General features: G+C 30.7%; 1 protein-coding gene across 1 annotated transcript in view; it reads left to right on the forward strand.

The window, feature by feature from the left end:
* The window catches only part of Pp4-19C (protein phosphatase 19C), a 42,344-nt gene extending 26,245 nt beyond the window's left edge, over positions 1 to 16,099 (forward strand). Inside the window, exons 4-8 of the mRNA XM_035369605.2 lie at positions 4,784 to 4,957; positions 11,386 to 11,512; positions 11,775 to 11,964; positions 13,146 to 13,224; positions 15,731 to 16,099. Of these exons, the coding sequence (XP_035225496.1) occupies positions 4,784 to 4,957; positions 11,386 to 11,512; positions 11,775 to 11,964; positions 13,146 to 13,224; positions 15,731 to 15,781 (621 nt within the window). The 3' untranslated portion in view covers positions 15,782 to 16,099. The remainder of the gene's footprint in view (positions 1 to 4,783; positions 4,958 to 11,385; positions 11,513 to 11,774; positions 11,965 to 13,145; positions 13,225 to 15,730) is intronic.
* The last annotated feature ends 979 nt before the right edge of the window (positions 16,100 to 17,078 follow it).

Here is a 17,078-nt window from a genome sequence, read left to right on the forward strand (position 1 = left end):
TTTTTAACTAAATTCATGATTTCATTAATGAAATGATATTAACCCCTCGGGTACATTTGACATCTGAGACATGTCATTTACTTTTTTCCTCCTAGGAGTGGTTGACGTGTCTAAGACGTCAAACCAAAAATTAAACTCTTGGGTACATTTGACATCTGAGAGATGACATTCACTTGTTTTCCCTAGGAGCGGATGACATGTCTAAAACGTTATTTGAGGTTAGGCACAATTCTGTTCATTTCATTGTAGCTTGTATCAGTCATAATAGAAGAGTCAATTACAGTATTTCGGTGAACATTATTTGCGATACACTGCCCATTATGTCAAAAACAAGGAATATATTTTATAATAGTGATAGCGAAAGTGACTTTGAGAAATCTAAAGAAGAATTGTTTAGTGATCCTGAAATTGACAATTACAATGAAATACAAAGCGAAGGTGATGAAGATGATATTGAACTAGAAAATGATGACAATTGTAATATAATATCAAGGTTTCGAAGATGCACAAGACGTCTATCGAGCAGTGATAGTGAATCTTCTCGTGAACCAGTATCAGAGGAATGGATTTGGGAAGAAGAAGAAAATGTAGCCGATATAAAAAAAGTTTTTCTGAAATATGTGCAATTAATCCTTTGAACCTGCGTAGAGTAGATAGTAATCCTACGCCTTTTAGATGTTTGGGAAGAAGTCTTGAATGAAGGTTTTTGGGACACTATAGTAGAAGAGACGAATAGATATGCCAGACAAGGAATAGAAAAAGAAGGTTGTGGGAAAAAAAAAAAAAAAAAAAAAGGTGGTTTCCTGTAAGTTTTGATGAAATGAAAGCTTATATTGCATTATGCATCTTGATGTCGCACATGAAGAAGCCAAAAATGCATATGTATTGCTCAAAACGATATGCAATAAGTACTCCAATTTTTGCCAGCAATATGGCACTCGATAGGCTTTTGATATTTCAAGCTTTCTACATTTTACGGATAATGAAAAGGAAAATAAAGATAACAGAATAAGAAAGATTAGAAATATAGTGGATTTACCTAAATACTAAATTTTGTTACATTTATACTCCTAAAGTAAAGTAGCTATTGATGAATCGCGACCAAAAATTATATCCGTTCCACATGCAAAAATTTTCTCAAATAAATCTGTACCCAAGGGGTTAACAAACTGATATGATGCTTGTAAATTATGAAAAAGTATGTGTTAACCTAAGAAAAGCATATTTTAAGTTTTATGACTGCTGAGGATTTTTTGATATTAATTTTGACATTGATTTTTGTTGATATTAATTTTTAATTTTTGTTTCGATTACTGCAAATTTTGTCACTAAAATAGAAATGTTTCTATAATTGTTGCAAACCTCAGTTTAGTCCCATCATCACAATTCCAATGAGACAGTTACAAAATTAGAACACAAAATTATTTTATAATAGTAGTACATATGAAGTTTGCTTCTGGATAGTATGGTCCCATTATTTAAATACCTTAAAAATTAAGTTAAATTCTCTGAAAATGAAATGTGCATGTTTGATCATTATTTTCTTATTATCTACATTCTGTAAATTCCTTCAAACATATTTGCCCACAGAGGGCATTTTATTTTTTTATTAAAAAACTGTTGAAGACGAGTAAAAAACAATTTCATTGGGGGGGGGAATTTTTCAGAAATATTTCGCAATTCTGCTATGCTTTTCTGTCAACACCAACAGCAGGGTAATTGCTGCTGAAATCTTTGATAATAATTCCTGAATCATATAGAAATGGGACGAACTGTTTTACTCATTACCTCCTACGCTATCATCTATCAGAAGTCAAATGAGGCGTCCTAACTATGTGATGGGTGAAAACTTCTGAATCATTGTAGGAAAGTGGACCGAGGAAAAATTCTTACCCAAAGGGCTATTGCTTCTGTATTACTCGAAAACTTCAGTTTCAACTTGGGTAAAGCAAAGAAAGTAAAAGTTCAGTGTACATTCGTTAGGAAGTTAATTTTCACTTAATTAAATAAAAATATTTCAAGAAGGGGTTTATGTATATATTATAAAGTATCTGAGATAAACTTAGTAAATCAGCCAGTCTGCATATTCTTACATTTTACATGTGTAAAACAATGGCTGTATTTGCTGTCTTGATTTCTACCAGGTGCTGATTTATCTAGTTTTTCTTGATTTACTTTGTTTATGTACGAAAGCATTTTATTTTTCAAGTTAGATTGTAAAACCCACAAGATTTAATAATTTTATAATATAATTACTATCACCAATAGTACATTTGTAAGATAATACTAATCATAGTTTGATTAGACTAGCTTTTAAGATAATATACGATTATTTCATTCCTCTTTACTTCTATCATAGTTTAAGTTCATGTTTAATATTCCATTATTTCATTTTTTCCCCTACTGTTTCTACCCATTCCACGTTCATGTTTAGGTCTGTTCAAAAAAGAGTAATATAAATAAGTTGATACTTTGTAAAAAATATAGGCAAGGGTCATTTCTTTTACTCCCATATGCTACTGAGTTGTGATAGTAACTACATCAAGTCAAATATTTAAGAATCTGATGAGCAAAAGCATAGCCAAATTTTCAACTATTTCTTTTTTCCAGGCTGACGTAAAAAGATTGGGTGGAAACAGTTCTGTATCTCCCATTTTATTGGGTCGTTTGACGAAATTCAACCTGGGTTTTTCATGTCTCGCAAGCGCGACTTAGGGTATGTATTAGATTTATATATAGCATTGTTTTAATATCGGTATATCGACACAAAATTGAGCTTTTTCTGAAATGACATGCCAATTTTTTTCCATGTTTCGATTCTACGACTCATTATGCCAAACTGCCAAGTTTTGTGAAAATCGTACTAGTCCTTTTTTTAAAAATTAGCTGTCAAAATTTTAGCTCCTCAATGTTAATTGAATTTAATATGTATTTATTAATCTCTCTTTTTTTAATTAAACTTACTTGATTCTCTCTTCCAGAATTCGCAGATTTTTGTATTATTTATTTTAAAAATTTGTGTTTTTAAATATTTTTGTAAATTTTTCAAAAATATTTTTATATTATAACTTATAAAATTTTTAACCTCCTCTTAAAGTAGATGTATTTCTAAGCATATCTGTAAAAAATTAGTTTTTTTATTCAAAATTTCGTAGGATATATGTGAATTTTCATATTGCCATGTTTTGAAATTTGTCATATTTGTTATACTCGGTAGTAATGCCAAACGTGGTGTATGCACTTTGTTAAAATTATTTGAAATAACGAGTGATGACTTTTTTCCACTCGTTTACACTGTAAAAAAGAAAAGGAAAATAGGTTGCTATAAATTAAGAAGTTCGCCAAGTGAATTTTCTTGGCACAAACTGAAATAAGTCAAGATAAATTTTAAAATTTTGCACCAAATTTTATAAAATTTAATATTTAAGCATAATTTGAGTCGTAGAATCGAAATATGGAAAAAAAATTGGCATGCCATTTCAGAAAAAGCCCGATTTTGTATCAAAATACCTATATTAGAACATTGCTATATATAAATCTAATATATATCCTAAGTCGCACTTTCCAGACATGAAAAACACAATTTGAATTTCGTCAATCAGCTCTGTAGAACGGGAGGTATAGAAATGTTTCTTTCTTTTTTCTTTTTTCTTTTCTTTTCTTTTTTTTTTTTTTTTTTTTTTTTTTTTTTTTTGTGCAGTGTATGTTCAACACGACTGTCTACAATGCCCTCAGTTTAGAAGCAGTCATATACAAGATCAAAAGGGCCATCTGCAGTGTTGTAAAACTGTGTGAAACAGAACTTATGATTTCTGCAAAAAAATTATTCAGGCCATGGCAATATTAGACTTTGTGATTGCAAATGTGTTACTGTGTTATAATTGTGTATGAATTGTTGGCACTGGAATATTGCAGTCATTCTTTTGAGGAATTTTGCATGGTACTTCGTTGTCCATGGAATTGAAGAATATATTAATATGGAAAGCAGAAATCTCTATATCATTCAAAAAGAATGCTTTCCGTAAAGATTTGCTTAACATATTGTTTCACTGAACCAAACCCTTTTGATTTTGGAGATAAACTTACAACGTGTATCTTTACATCTGTTTCAGTGATGCATTCAGTGCTGTTAATTATTTTTTTTCATACAAGAAATACTGTTTTTTAGCTTTAACATAGATAAGATTAAAAATTTTTTAGGTTAGGGACTATTTCCAAAGATTTGTAGCTGCCAAGATATCCTAATTTAATTCCATCTGATTGCTGTAGCAGTCTGTGGCTACGCAGTAAGAACACAGTACACTAGTAATATAAATGAGTTGGAAGTTTTCTGGGTTTTTTGCATGTGTAACATTAATGTGACCTAGTTTCTCTTAGAAAGTTCTCTATGAAGATCCATTCCTGTAGACAGTGCTACCACCCAGCCAATGTAATAACTAATGGTACTGACTGCCACACCAATGGGCTAAGGTATGAAAAGGCTTGGGTATTTGTAAGCATATAGTGTCTGTGAAGCAAGAGGACTTTCGAACTACAGGATGAGCTGGTAGTCTTCTCAGGAGGTTAGTGAAAGGAGAAGAGGGTTAGGATAACCTCGTACACTTCCCCCACCCAAATATTCTTCAAATATTAGAATTATTGTAATTTTAAACTTAGGTTAATTATTCTCGATCTCATTTATTAAATATATTATCAATTTACAAGCAGTTGCAAACTTAATTTTTTAAAGTAAATGATAAATGAAGTTAATGATTTCAAATAACTTTTTTTTCCCCCTTTATAGGTAAGGTACCCTGATCGCATAACTTTGATCCGTGGAAATCATGAAAGTCGACAAATCACTCAGGTGTATGGATTCTATGATGAATGTCTGAGGAAATATGGATCTGTTACTGTTTGGAGATACTGCACAGAAATTTTTGATTATTTAAGTTTGTCTGCAGTAATTGATGGAAGGGTAATTAATCATCCAGGCATCTTTTCTCTAGAAATAATTGTTTTCGAATATGTATAAACCTAGTGAATTGTGTGTTTACGATATGGCTGTGTTTCATTAAAGAAAACACTAATACTCCTGGTTTTTGAGTCGCCTTGCTATGTGCATCATGTGAGGAAAACTGATTAATTATAAAAATGTGTATTAACAAAGCAGATATAATAAAATAGCATTATATTATTAATTATTATGAAAAATTACATTAATTTTTTATTGGAATTTATATTCTAGAAAAGTATTTACCGAATTTTTGTAGAAAAATGAGGAATGAAGGGGAAAATTCCTCTTAACCCTTTGATGCGCGCGATATTATTTTTATAATTTTTTTATCTAAAAACTCTGGAAATTGAATACTATGATCCTGGAAACAAATAATATATGAATTAAAAAAATCTACTCTTGCCCATTGTTTTGTGGGTGGTGGTCGCACTGTGAAACCACCGCGCGTCTAGGACTTTGAAACTTACTTAGGTAGTAGGGGGGGAAAACTTACCTTTCTGCTTGGGCGTTTCCAATAAATGGCAAAATTTACGAATTAAAAAAAAATGCATGTAGGAATTGCATAATATATATATTTTTACATTATTTTACAAAGTAAATAGTCAGAAAAAATTAATAAACATTTATGTAATTTTTCTATAGCAGTGAAAGTATAAGAACCTACATAATAAGGAAGTTTGGCTACGCGGATTAAAATATAAGGATAAAAAAAAAAGACTTCTTTTTTTTTTTTACTTTTAAAGAACAAATATTTTTTGTGACACTGTTCAAAGCATGTTTTGTCTTTTTGGTACATGCATAGACCCACATTGCACGTTTTGCACATGTATCTTCTTCTATGAGGTTTCTTCCTTGTGCTACAAAATGTACACTGATTGGATCTAAATTTCACTGGTATGTGTCCAGCATTATTTAGTTTCTTTTCATCTGGCACATGAAATTTGTCGTTTTTTTATGTTAATGGTGGGGGGGGGGGCTTAGTCTTCTTGGCTTTGGTACAGATCATTCATTTCCCATTTATACTTATTTTATTCATATTTTGTTCCAAAATATTATTAAATATTTTCTGAATTTAATTTAAATAAAACTTTACGCGATTTCTATTTTTAATTACAGCAAAGTATATTTACATTAAATTTAAACCACAGGACATAATTTATAAAATCACAATATTAGCTTGGGGAGCAAGTGTGTTGAGGTCTCTGGAAAAGAAAGACCTTTTTTACTTGGCAGGTGTATGTATTGTTTAGTAATAAAATAACTCTGTGGTTTCATAATCCCTTATCTATATCTGGGTAAAAATAAACATTCCTATTTGAGAAGCAAGCAAACACCATTGTGAAAAGCAGTGGTTTCAAGGTGCGACCACCGAGCCTCTAGAGGATTATGAGCATTGTGATACAATGCTCTAGTGGTGCAGTGGTCGCGCCATGAAACCACAAAGCAAATGTCATACATATAGAAAGTTTATATATATATATATATATGCAATTTAATTATTGCTATTTTTTGTTGTTTATGATAGAAATCATGATGTGCGATGAATAACTTTTGAAATTTAAAGTTGTTTATATTAATAAAAGGAAGTTATTTTGTCTCATTGAAAACGAATTTTAAAAGGCATCCGATTTGAAGTATTAAGAACTAAAGCATGTATGATTCTGCAGTCATTTTGTGTTATTTAGAGGTAAAAGATCAGTAATCAGTTGATTTTCACTCAAAAATTTCTGAAGGAAGAGGAGAAAAAAATTCGAAATTTGGTGGTTTTAGGGCACGACCACCGCGCGTCAAAGGGTTAAAGCGGTACAGTAATGAAGTATCTATGCTTTGAATATTGTTTTAATTATGGACAAGAATTTTAGATTAAAGATGTTGTATTCTGGTTAACGTTTTTTTCTTTGGGTATGTTGTGACAAGTTAATTGTAGAGAATGTATTGTATTCTGTTACAATCATTGGCATATCTGGTGCAAGATCCAGATACTCTTATTAAATAGTTTCTAAATCTTAAATGACATGGATTGTTCAGTGTGTCAAGTTTAAAATATTTTTAATGTTTCTTAGATCAAGGTATAACTGCAGAATTTTTATACTTGCATTATGTGTGATAATATTGTGGGAAAAAGAGTGGAAAATTCATTCCATATGTGGAAAACTTCTAAAAAAGAAAATTTAATTTCTCAAAAAGTATTAATTAGAGATATAATTTCCCAGAGTGGGTACTTATATATTAGCTTTGCCACCTTGGTGCAGTTTGGCAATTTTTTACAGTAGAAAAAGTGATTTGGCGAACTTTTTCATTGTAACTTAACAATGGACATGGTTACTCAAAGAACTATTAGGTGCATGGTTGCCAGAGTTTGGAGAGTTCTGGTAAGGTGGTTACGATTATACATAAATACTGTAGAATGTTGTATCTGTTTTGCTAGCTAATTATTTTGCATCAAAATACTTATCTTTAAGGTATTTTTCTGTAATGCACATTTATCTGCAGCCAGAGCAAAGTAATTGCTGTTATACTCAGGTAACTTTGTGAAGGAATATTTTCTGCAAATATTTTGCATTTCCTATGTTCATATGTATTTCTTTTTCTGGGAAAAATTATTACTAAAAATTATTACTAAATAGCTTTAGTACATCTTTCTTTTTGTTTTTAATTTTTAGATGCTTGAAGAGCATTAACATTCATAAGCTAATTTGATAAGTTAGATCAGTCATTTCATGAATTAAGCTGGTTATAATTTTCAGATGTAACCAGTATCTTAATAAGTATCCATCATGATATCAGCAGAAGATATCACTCGGATGTTTATGTTTTGAGAGACCTTTTGTCAGAGTATGGGGATTTTACTCTTTTTTTTCCAAACTTTGGTCAAGAATAGTTCATGTTCTTTTCCTTTGATGGAAAAGAAATAATTATTAAACCATTCATAAAATTATCAATATCAGAAGGGGAAAAAGTGTCATTTATTTTAAACAAGTTTGCATTTGTGTTGCATCAAATTTTTCATAAATCTTCTGGAAGTGAAAGTTTGTCTGTTGACACAAGCTGTTAAATTTAATTAAATTATAGTCTTTGATAATAAAGACCTGTACTGTGTTTTCAAATTTCATATACTTAAATATTAACCATCTGACTGCTAATTTTTTTTTACCAAAATAGTTTCAAAAATTGCATATTTTTAAAATTGTGCACTTCAAATCTTTGTATATTTGAGAATTAACGTATGTAGCACATATTTGTAACTGTGATTTTTTTTTTAATATGGATCTTTAATTTGATAAAATCAGTTTTAAGAAGAATGATATGAAGACAAAAATTCTAAAAAATAATCTTGATTAAATTACTATTTACTTTATAGAACACAAAGTATGCATATTTAATACAAATAGTAAATATTTGCATAAATTATACTAGAAATTAAGTTTAGTGTGGTAAATTTCAAAACAGGGTTCCAGGCGATGTCTTACTTCATATTCTTTGCACTGAAGTTTCTTTGTTAATTTTTTTGGCCAGTTGCAGTTTTTTTTTGGGGGGGGGGCAATAAACGGCACGTTGCCTGCTAGGCTTTTTGTGCCACATATATCTATGCAAATATGAAAATTTAGACAAGCATAATGCTGTCTGTTGACCAAAACATGACTCTTTAATATTGTAGAAAATGCATTAACAGTTAAACAGGGAAAAGTGAGACATGCATTTAAAGAGAGGAAAATTGCAAGGTCTGCAAAAAATGCTAAATGAGCAAATTTTGTTACTTTCACATTGCCTGTAGAAAATGCTAGATAAGCAGTCAGAGGATTTTTATTCTAAATGTAAATATTTTAAACGAAAATGTATTATGAACAGTTTCAAAGGAGAATCTGCAGTAGATCTGTTAGTAGAATGCCAGAGTACTGCATACTTCTCATGTTTAAAAACTTATGTTTTTGCATGTTTGATTTGAGATTGCAGTGCATATTTTAAGAAGATAATTTCTAATAATGCTGTCACTTTTTTTTTGCATTTTTTTGTGTTAGTTTATACTAGTTGCCATCTGTCCAATGTATGTTATGCCATATTTGCAACTATGTTATATAAATTTAAATTTCCATTTATTTGAGTTTTATTAACTTATTTTATTGAATGATGGAAAGAATATCTTCAGTTGCATATTTTTTAGCATTTTAAATCAGTTTTAATAATTTTTAAGTCCTTATATTTGAAAATAAAATATAAAGGCCCTTATAGGTGCTTACTTTTTCTTTAAAGCCCTTATTTTTTTGTTTTTGTGCTTATTTTTTTACTTTTAGTGCTTTTTTTTTTTTTTTAATGAACGTGCATTTTTCACCCATACCAAAGCCGAAAGTAAATAAACAACTTTTCTTCCTTATATGGAACGTCAGGTGAAGAATCATACTCTCAGAAATAGCTTTTCCCCCTTTCTCTGCATTAATGTTACCTTTGGTGCACGTCGTTCTATTGGTCAAAGAATTGCGAAATGTTAGAAAATTCCTGTGCATTCCGTATTCTTTTGCTCATACCCAAATACTACACACGTTTGAATTTCTATCAAGATTTTAATAATTTGCATTCTCGTTCCGTGGGGTCAGTTCATATTCACATTTTGTGTGATCGTTATGCTTATATTATGAGCATATGTATGGATATTTATGATAATATAGTTGCAGTAACTGCTGAAGTATAGATAAACTTCCAAAAATGGATAAGTGTGTTTTAACACAGATTAGTTTTCTAAGGAATAATATTCGGAATGGCCTAAATAAAGGTAAAGTAATTGGATAGTCAAAATAATATTTTTTTTTTTCGCCAATACAGTTGGGAAGTTCTCCCCTTTCTCCACAAAATCTCGAATGTTGAAACCGTTACAGTTTGCTCAAAACAAGCAACGAACTTTTTTTTTGTCACTTTCCAATATGGATTGAATAGGACTAAAAGATCTGCGGTCTACTAACCCAAGCGAAGAATGATTCTGTTCCGGGAATTTAATGCAGTCTGTTCAAAATTAGAATGAAAAACACTTCAGAAAGAAAGTCTCTTTCTTTTTCTTTATTTAGTTCTTTATTCACCGAATATTGGGAGCTGTTGATTCCGATTACATAATATCACGTATGGAAGAATTATGGCCCACATATTGTGCAATAATGTTTGTGATATTTTGCAGAGATAATTAATTTTGATGTTCAATCTGAGATTTATTTATGAACACTTAGGAGTTTTACTGTGTTTGCTAAGCAGAATCTTTTTCAATTCCATTGGTCTATTTTTATGATTCACATATTGAAATGTCTAAAGCATTTATTTAGCCAAAAAATCTAAAGAACGGCTGCAATCTACCCCTTATCCCAATTCGATCCTCTTTTTCCAGTTACGCTCGACTATCCAGAATATTCGAAAGTTTCCGAGTATGCAGGTTAGTTAAGCTTTTATTGTTAAAGGATGATTGCATGAAGCAATTTCCATCTTCTGATTTCAGAAATGTTCCTCTTCTTTACTTAAATTACTTTGCTTGCAATATCTGTTAAGGGAAAACTGTTATACAATGAAAATTTAGAAAATGTTCAGAATTTTGATTTAAGTTAAATTATTTAAATATTAATATGAGTAGAAAAATAAATTGTATTTATTATTAGGTGCCAAGCGAATACAATAAATATGGCTTATTACTATTTATTTTCTCTATTTTGAACTGAAATTTCATCATTAAATCTTGTAATATAGTTTAGTTCTACATAGTTTGTTTTTCTTTTATTGTAAACACATTCTGTAAATTGAACTGTTGTTTAAAATTTAAAAAGTTTTCCGTGGTTGAGGTAATTCTCTGTTAATAAATACTGCATTTTTCATATTTTAAATTTTTAAATTACAAGTCTAATTTTTAAGGTAATGCAGTTGTGTATAATGTAATTTGACTGGTGCTTATTTTTTTTTTTCTTAAAATGTGCTTAAAAAGTGCTTATTTTTTTAGCTAAAATGTGGCTATGAACCCTGAGAAGGTTTGAAAGTAAATCAGATTTGCCTAATTATGAAGTTCTTTTCTGCTACTAGATTAGTAGAATTTGTTATTATTAACTGCAGACTTCCTGATGGATGTAAATTTTCATATTTTTAATAGTATACAGTATTTTAGTAGTATATGAACAACTTTTAAATAGTGTATGTTTAAAATTGGTATTGGTGAACTTGTTTTGCATAATTTCCACTTTATTTTCATTTGCTTCTTTTCCATTTTACGCCTTAGAATTTAAGATCATATCGTTTCTTCAAAGGTATTAAAAATAGCATTTTGAATTTATTTTGTCTAGAATTTTACGTTTGACTTAAATGTCCTTCAAAGTTGTTTGCAAAGACAGTATAAATAAATGTTGATTAAAAAAATTCTTTAATAGATTTTCTGTGTCCATGGAGGTCTTTCGCCATCCATTCAAACACTTGACCAAATTCGCACCATTGACCGAAAACAAGAAGTTCCTCATGATGGACCAATGTGCGATTTGCTTTGGTCAGATCCAGAAGGTATAGCTTAATTTTACACCTGTATATATTTTGTAATTTTAAAATACTATTTGTAAATAGATAATTTAAGTAATTTGTAATTTAATTGTTTATTAGGATTTGTGAGATTCCTTGAAATTTCTTTCTGTTCTGAAGAGTACATTATATATTTAAATTACTGTCAAATTAATTAAAATTCTCTACTTCATTTCATGTACATCTTCTTAAGCATATTTTCTGTTAGTGATACATTCATATGTAGTATGAGCATTTTATTTTCTAGATACACAAGGCTGGGGTGTCAGCCCAAGAGGTGCTGGATATTTATTTGGAAGTGATGTTGTCGCACAGTTTAATACTGCTAATGACATTGACATGATTTGTAGGGCCCATCAGTTGGTTATGGAAGGTTATAAATGGCATTTCAATGAGACTGTTCTAACTGTTTGGTCTGCACCTAATTATTGTTATAGGTAAGTTAAAAATATAATATTTAACTTAATTTTACTTCAAAAGTTATACATAATAAGGTATCAGTTAATGCAGTGAATTCAATGTATTGCAGTTTTTTTTTTTTTAACCTCTCCAAAAGTGCTTTCATGATAACGACTCACAACTTTTTGCTGTTCCATGACCATAAGAGTGAAAATTTTGCATATGTATAGATTTAAAAATTAAGTCAATCTCCAGCAAGACATATAAAATAAAATAAAAGGATAAAAGGATTTTTAATGTATTTTTCTTATTATTTGAACAAAAATTGATAAGAATTTATAGTTTGTGAAAGTATTGAGATATGTGTCGTGTAAAATTCATTTTATGCTTTTTCCTGATTTTTTTTTTAAGCATTTGATTTTTTATTCTCCTTGTAAGTGGGAAAGTATGGTGATTGTATTTACTATGCATTAAAATAATTCTTTTTAATGCTGTTTCATTTAACACTGTACTTTCTAGAAATTCATTTTGAGTGTCTTTTGATTCTGTATATCATGAATTACAGAAAAAGGAAAAAATAAAAATGAAATGGTAAAGATTTGCTCATAAAGGCTTCTTTATCAACTGTATCATTGCAAAATGAATCTGTCATATGATTTTTATATAACACTAAGGATACATGTACTTGGAAAAACTCAAGCTAAATTCTTTTACGTAGCTTCGGTTGTAAAATTTGCAAACCCACACCCTTGATGAACTGGTAAAAACTTTAATATTCTTAATGTAGCATCCGTGTGAACTTCTTTCTTCTCTTGCTTGTTTCTGGAGTGGTAATGTCATGTCTGCCTCTTCTATTCTGTGGTATGTTACATTTCTGTGAGTATGTGAAAATCTCTTCGTGTTTTGCTTTATTGTGTTATTATTCAACAAAAGATGCTTCAGTGAAAATGATTTGTGAAAGCATCATGGAGCATCTAAAACTTTCATTACAGTATGGAAAAATTCACCATTCTTTTAAGTTAGCATTCCAAAAATTTTTCATTACATGAACATACATGTCATTATGCATACATCAATATTTATATAAATTAATGTTAAATATAATTTTGAATTCTGGAGAAATACTATTGTGTACTAGTTATGCCTATAATAAAATTAAATGAGAATTTTCAGTTTATCAGTTTGCTGCTTTTAAATGTTATTAACTTTATTATTTTAGATGTGGGAATGTTGCTGCAATTTTAGAGTTAGATGAGCATCTACAAAGAGAATTTACCATTTTTGAAGCTGCACCTCAGGTTTGTTGTTTTTATCTTTTTTATTTGAAAATATCAGTTATAGGGCAAGGCAAAAATGAGCTAGTATTTTAACCTTTTTGTTTATAGTGTGGTAGCTTTATGGATCACTAGAGAATAAATTCCTTTTGATAGGCCATAGAAATGTGTATTTTCTGTATGAACATTTATTTGTGTGCTTTTTCTGGAGCTAAACATGTTTGAAGTGAAGGGAAAGCAGATTTTAGCATCTTCCACAACTGTTGTTACAGTCAAGATTGGAGGCAAGATTTGTGGAGGCAAAATAATGACCCCGAAGAGCTCATTCTGAAGTAAAATATAGCATAGTAGCCTTAAAAGAACATTTCCTGAATTTTAAGTAGGATTCTAAAAGTCAAGTCTTGAGCTAAAATACTGTCAATGGCAGTAAAAGATTTCAGGCATATTTCAAATATTTGTGTAGCCAAAACTTTTAAAACTTTTAACCTAATTTTAAAACAATTAACAAGCAAGATTTTAAAGCAGTCTGATTTCGCGAATGTGCACTAATAGTAGTCGATGGTTTGGTGTTGTCCATCTGTGCATTAAGATAAATGCAAGTGAATTTTAAAGAAGTATGTTTTTTTCTGTTTTTTAGTACAAGGCTGCTTCATTTTTCAAAAAGAGTTTTTGATTTGTACTTTTAACACTTTACCAACGGATCGCCTATTAATCGGCTTTTTATTGGCAACGCCTATCGACCAATAGCCCATTAATCGGCTTTTTACCGCCAATGCCTAGCAACTGATCGCCTATTAATCGGCTTTTTTCGCCAACGCCTACCTACCGATAGCCTATTAATAATTTTTTTTTGGCCAACGCCTACCGACCGATATCCTATTCGGTCATTAGCCGCTTTTTTCTTGGGGGAAGCGGAAAATCACTTTTTCTTGGGGTTACCTAAAATTAGCCTATCAGTTGGTAGCCATGGCGATAAACAATTGCCATTTGCTATATCATCTGCATTTTATTATTAGTATTGAGGTACATTGCTCACTTGCATTAAGTGCATTGTTTCGTAAACTTCCACATTTTCACACCGTTTTTAAAAAATTTACCGTTCATGATGAGTGGGAAAAATGGTAGTGGAGAGTTTTATTTAGACTATTTATCAGATTGTCCTGACATTAATTCAAGACGGAGAATCTGCGGCTTGTCAAACGTGAGTATGCTGTTGAACTGCTAGCGGTCGGTAAAGCATTAAATTGATTGTCCGTATATCGCCATGCATATTATCTCTTTATATTGCAGGGGGCTTCTATGTGCATTAAAAAAAAAGTGTCATTTTCATTGTAGACGAAATAGTTTTAGCACAATATATGTTTTGTTTATTGTGATAAAATTTTTATTTTTTAGAAGAGAAATTAGGATTATTATTTAAATATTTTTTCTCTCCTATAGAAAACCCATATTCCATTAGATTTTTGTTACTAAATTGAATTTTTAGTCCAGTTTTAAATTACCCACCCGTGGTTTATTACCACCAGCTGCAAGTTTGCTGAACAGTGGTAGTTCAGATCCTGGCAGACACAGTGGCTGCATAGGAATTTTTGTGATTTTCTTCATATGTAATATAAGCCAGTTTTCGCTAAGAAGTAATGTTTAAGAATATTTCTCATCTGATACTGTAAAAACTTTATTGAATATATTTATATTATATAGTATATATAGGGTTATTCAATTATTATTATTATTTCTTCCAAACTTCAAAGGATAGAAACACGATTGTAACGTTAATGGATAGAGAAAAGTTTACAGTTATGGTATGCATTCAATAACTGTATTTTGTATGGCTTCACGTGCAGACAATGTTTTAGAACTCCCCATACTGTTGGTTGAGGAATTTTAAGTTCTTTGCTTGCTTGCGATGTGGATTTCTTTGGGCTCCTTTCGTAAAGTGTACAAATACGCTCGACATTCTCATTCGATGTGCGTGGTGTCCAGTGCTTTTCCCTTTGCAGATGCAACGATCTACGAATTTTCGATGCCATTCGTAAATTTGTTTATGACACGGTGGTTGTTTATTAAATTGACGGCGAAATGCTTGCTGAACTGCAACAATGGACTCTAGTTTTGCCAATTGTAGAACACAAAAAGACTTCTGCTGTGGTGTTGTCACCATTTCACTACAGACTACCAACTGACAAATAATACTAGAACAAACAACAGCGCCAATGCGGCCATGATTGGAACTTTTACCCGTACTAAATTTTGTACACTTTTCTCTATCCATTAACGTTAGAATCATGTTTCTATCTTTTGTAGTTTGGAAGAAATACATTTGCAATCTGCTCTCTCTTTTTGAATTTTTGTATATGTAGACCAATATTAGCATTTTTTATATCTTGTGATTTATATTTCATATATTCCTCCATCCAGAAAAAATATGTATCTGTAGGGGGGGATATGTTTAAAATACCTTGAGCCTGATCATAAAGTCTATTTTTGGCATAAATTTGTAATTAAAAACTGCATTACTTAATTCTTACAGGAAACAAGAGGAATTCCTACCAAGAAACCCCAACCAGATTACTTCTTATAAGGGTTTATTTCCTTTGCAAGTATGTCCAGCATAACCACTGGTTAGATGCTTGTACAACCTTCCATGTGTACGGGCCCATTTGTGGAGTAGCCAAGACTAGTTTTGAAACTGTGCCAGTTGGAATATGGAAATTATTTAAACATGTACAGTTGCCATGCGTAATTTCTTGGAAGTATATTTTATCTTGAGTATTAAATTGTAATTTTTTAAATGAAATGTCCTGTACATATGTCTCACATTAGTATTTCTTTTCATTCTTACTCTTGTACAATCTTTTACATGTCAATGAAGTTCAAAATAAATCTCAACTTTGTCTTATGTTGTTACTGTAATATTTTGCATTATACAAAAAGTAAGTTATGTTTAACTCAGGTTAAAAAAAGTTTAATTTTAAACATGCGTATTACAATATGCAAATTTAAAACTTGGGAGGGGGAACAGCATGTGATTGCAAAACAATGATTTTTAAAATGAGTGGTGTAATTTTTGGAATATTTCTAGGTATCTCCTCTTGTTAATAGTTCTTAATAGAAAATTTCCATAATGTTCAGTAAATAGTGAAATCCTTTTTTAGAGGGAGACTCTTGTCAAATGAAAGAATACATTGTATGACAAACTATTTTCTTTCTTTCTCAAGATTAAAATCAGGATAGTGGTTAATGACTTGACTGCCCTACCAAAGTGTCCAGGTTTGAATCCGAGAGAAAACATGCATGTTTGTAAATGTGTAGTGACTGTGCGACATGAGTGCACTCTAAATATGTGGTGAACCGAAAGTCCTATTGAGAGGTTGGTGCTAGGGAAAGGGAAGTGGGAGATCTTCACACCCATCCCACCAGGGTGCTCTTTCTCAAAACTGGAGGCAGATCTGAGCTAAAGTCGGCCTTTCATCTGTATGGTGCAGAACGCTGTTCCAGATGAGAGGTGCATTTGACTCCTTGGTAGAATGAATTTCGTGAGCGTGTGCTGACCATTGTCAGACAAGTGAGATTGGTAACAATATGAAAATTTTACTTTGTAAAATATTTTTAATAAATAAGATATCAAAGAATTAACTTGTTTCAGTTTCACATAATGTTTACTCTTGAGAATATTTTTCTCGCATCAGAAATATATGTATGGAAATTTTATAGTCACTAATGGTTGTTAATTTTTTGTACTTGGAACATTTTTAAAGTTTTAATGTAATTACAAGGACACACATCGGACTTCCTGACGATGGTTTCTGAAAACTTTCAGGGATGATCAAGCCTCATCTGAGGGATCTTCATCTAATCATTATCAAAACTGATAGTTT

Source organism: Stegodyphus dumicola, chromosome 1 (genome assembly GCF_044657685.1).
Source record: "Stegodyphus dumicola isolate Sdum_Otavi_A_Nest chromosome 1, ASM4465768v1".
NCBI lineage: Eukaryota > Metazoa > Arthropoda > Arachnida > Araneae > Eresidae > Stegodyphus > Stegodyphus dumicola.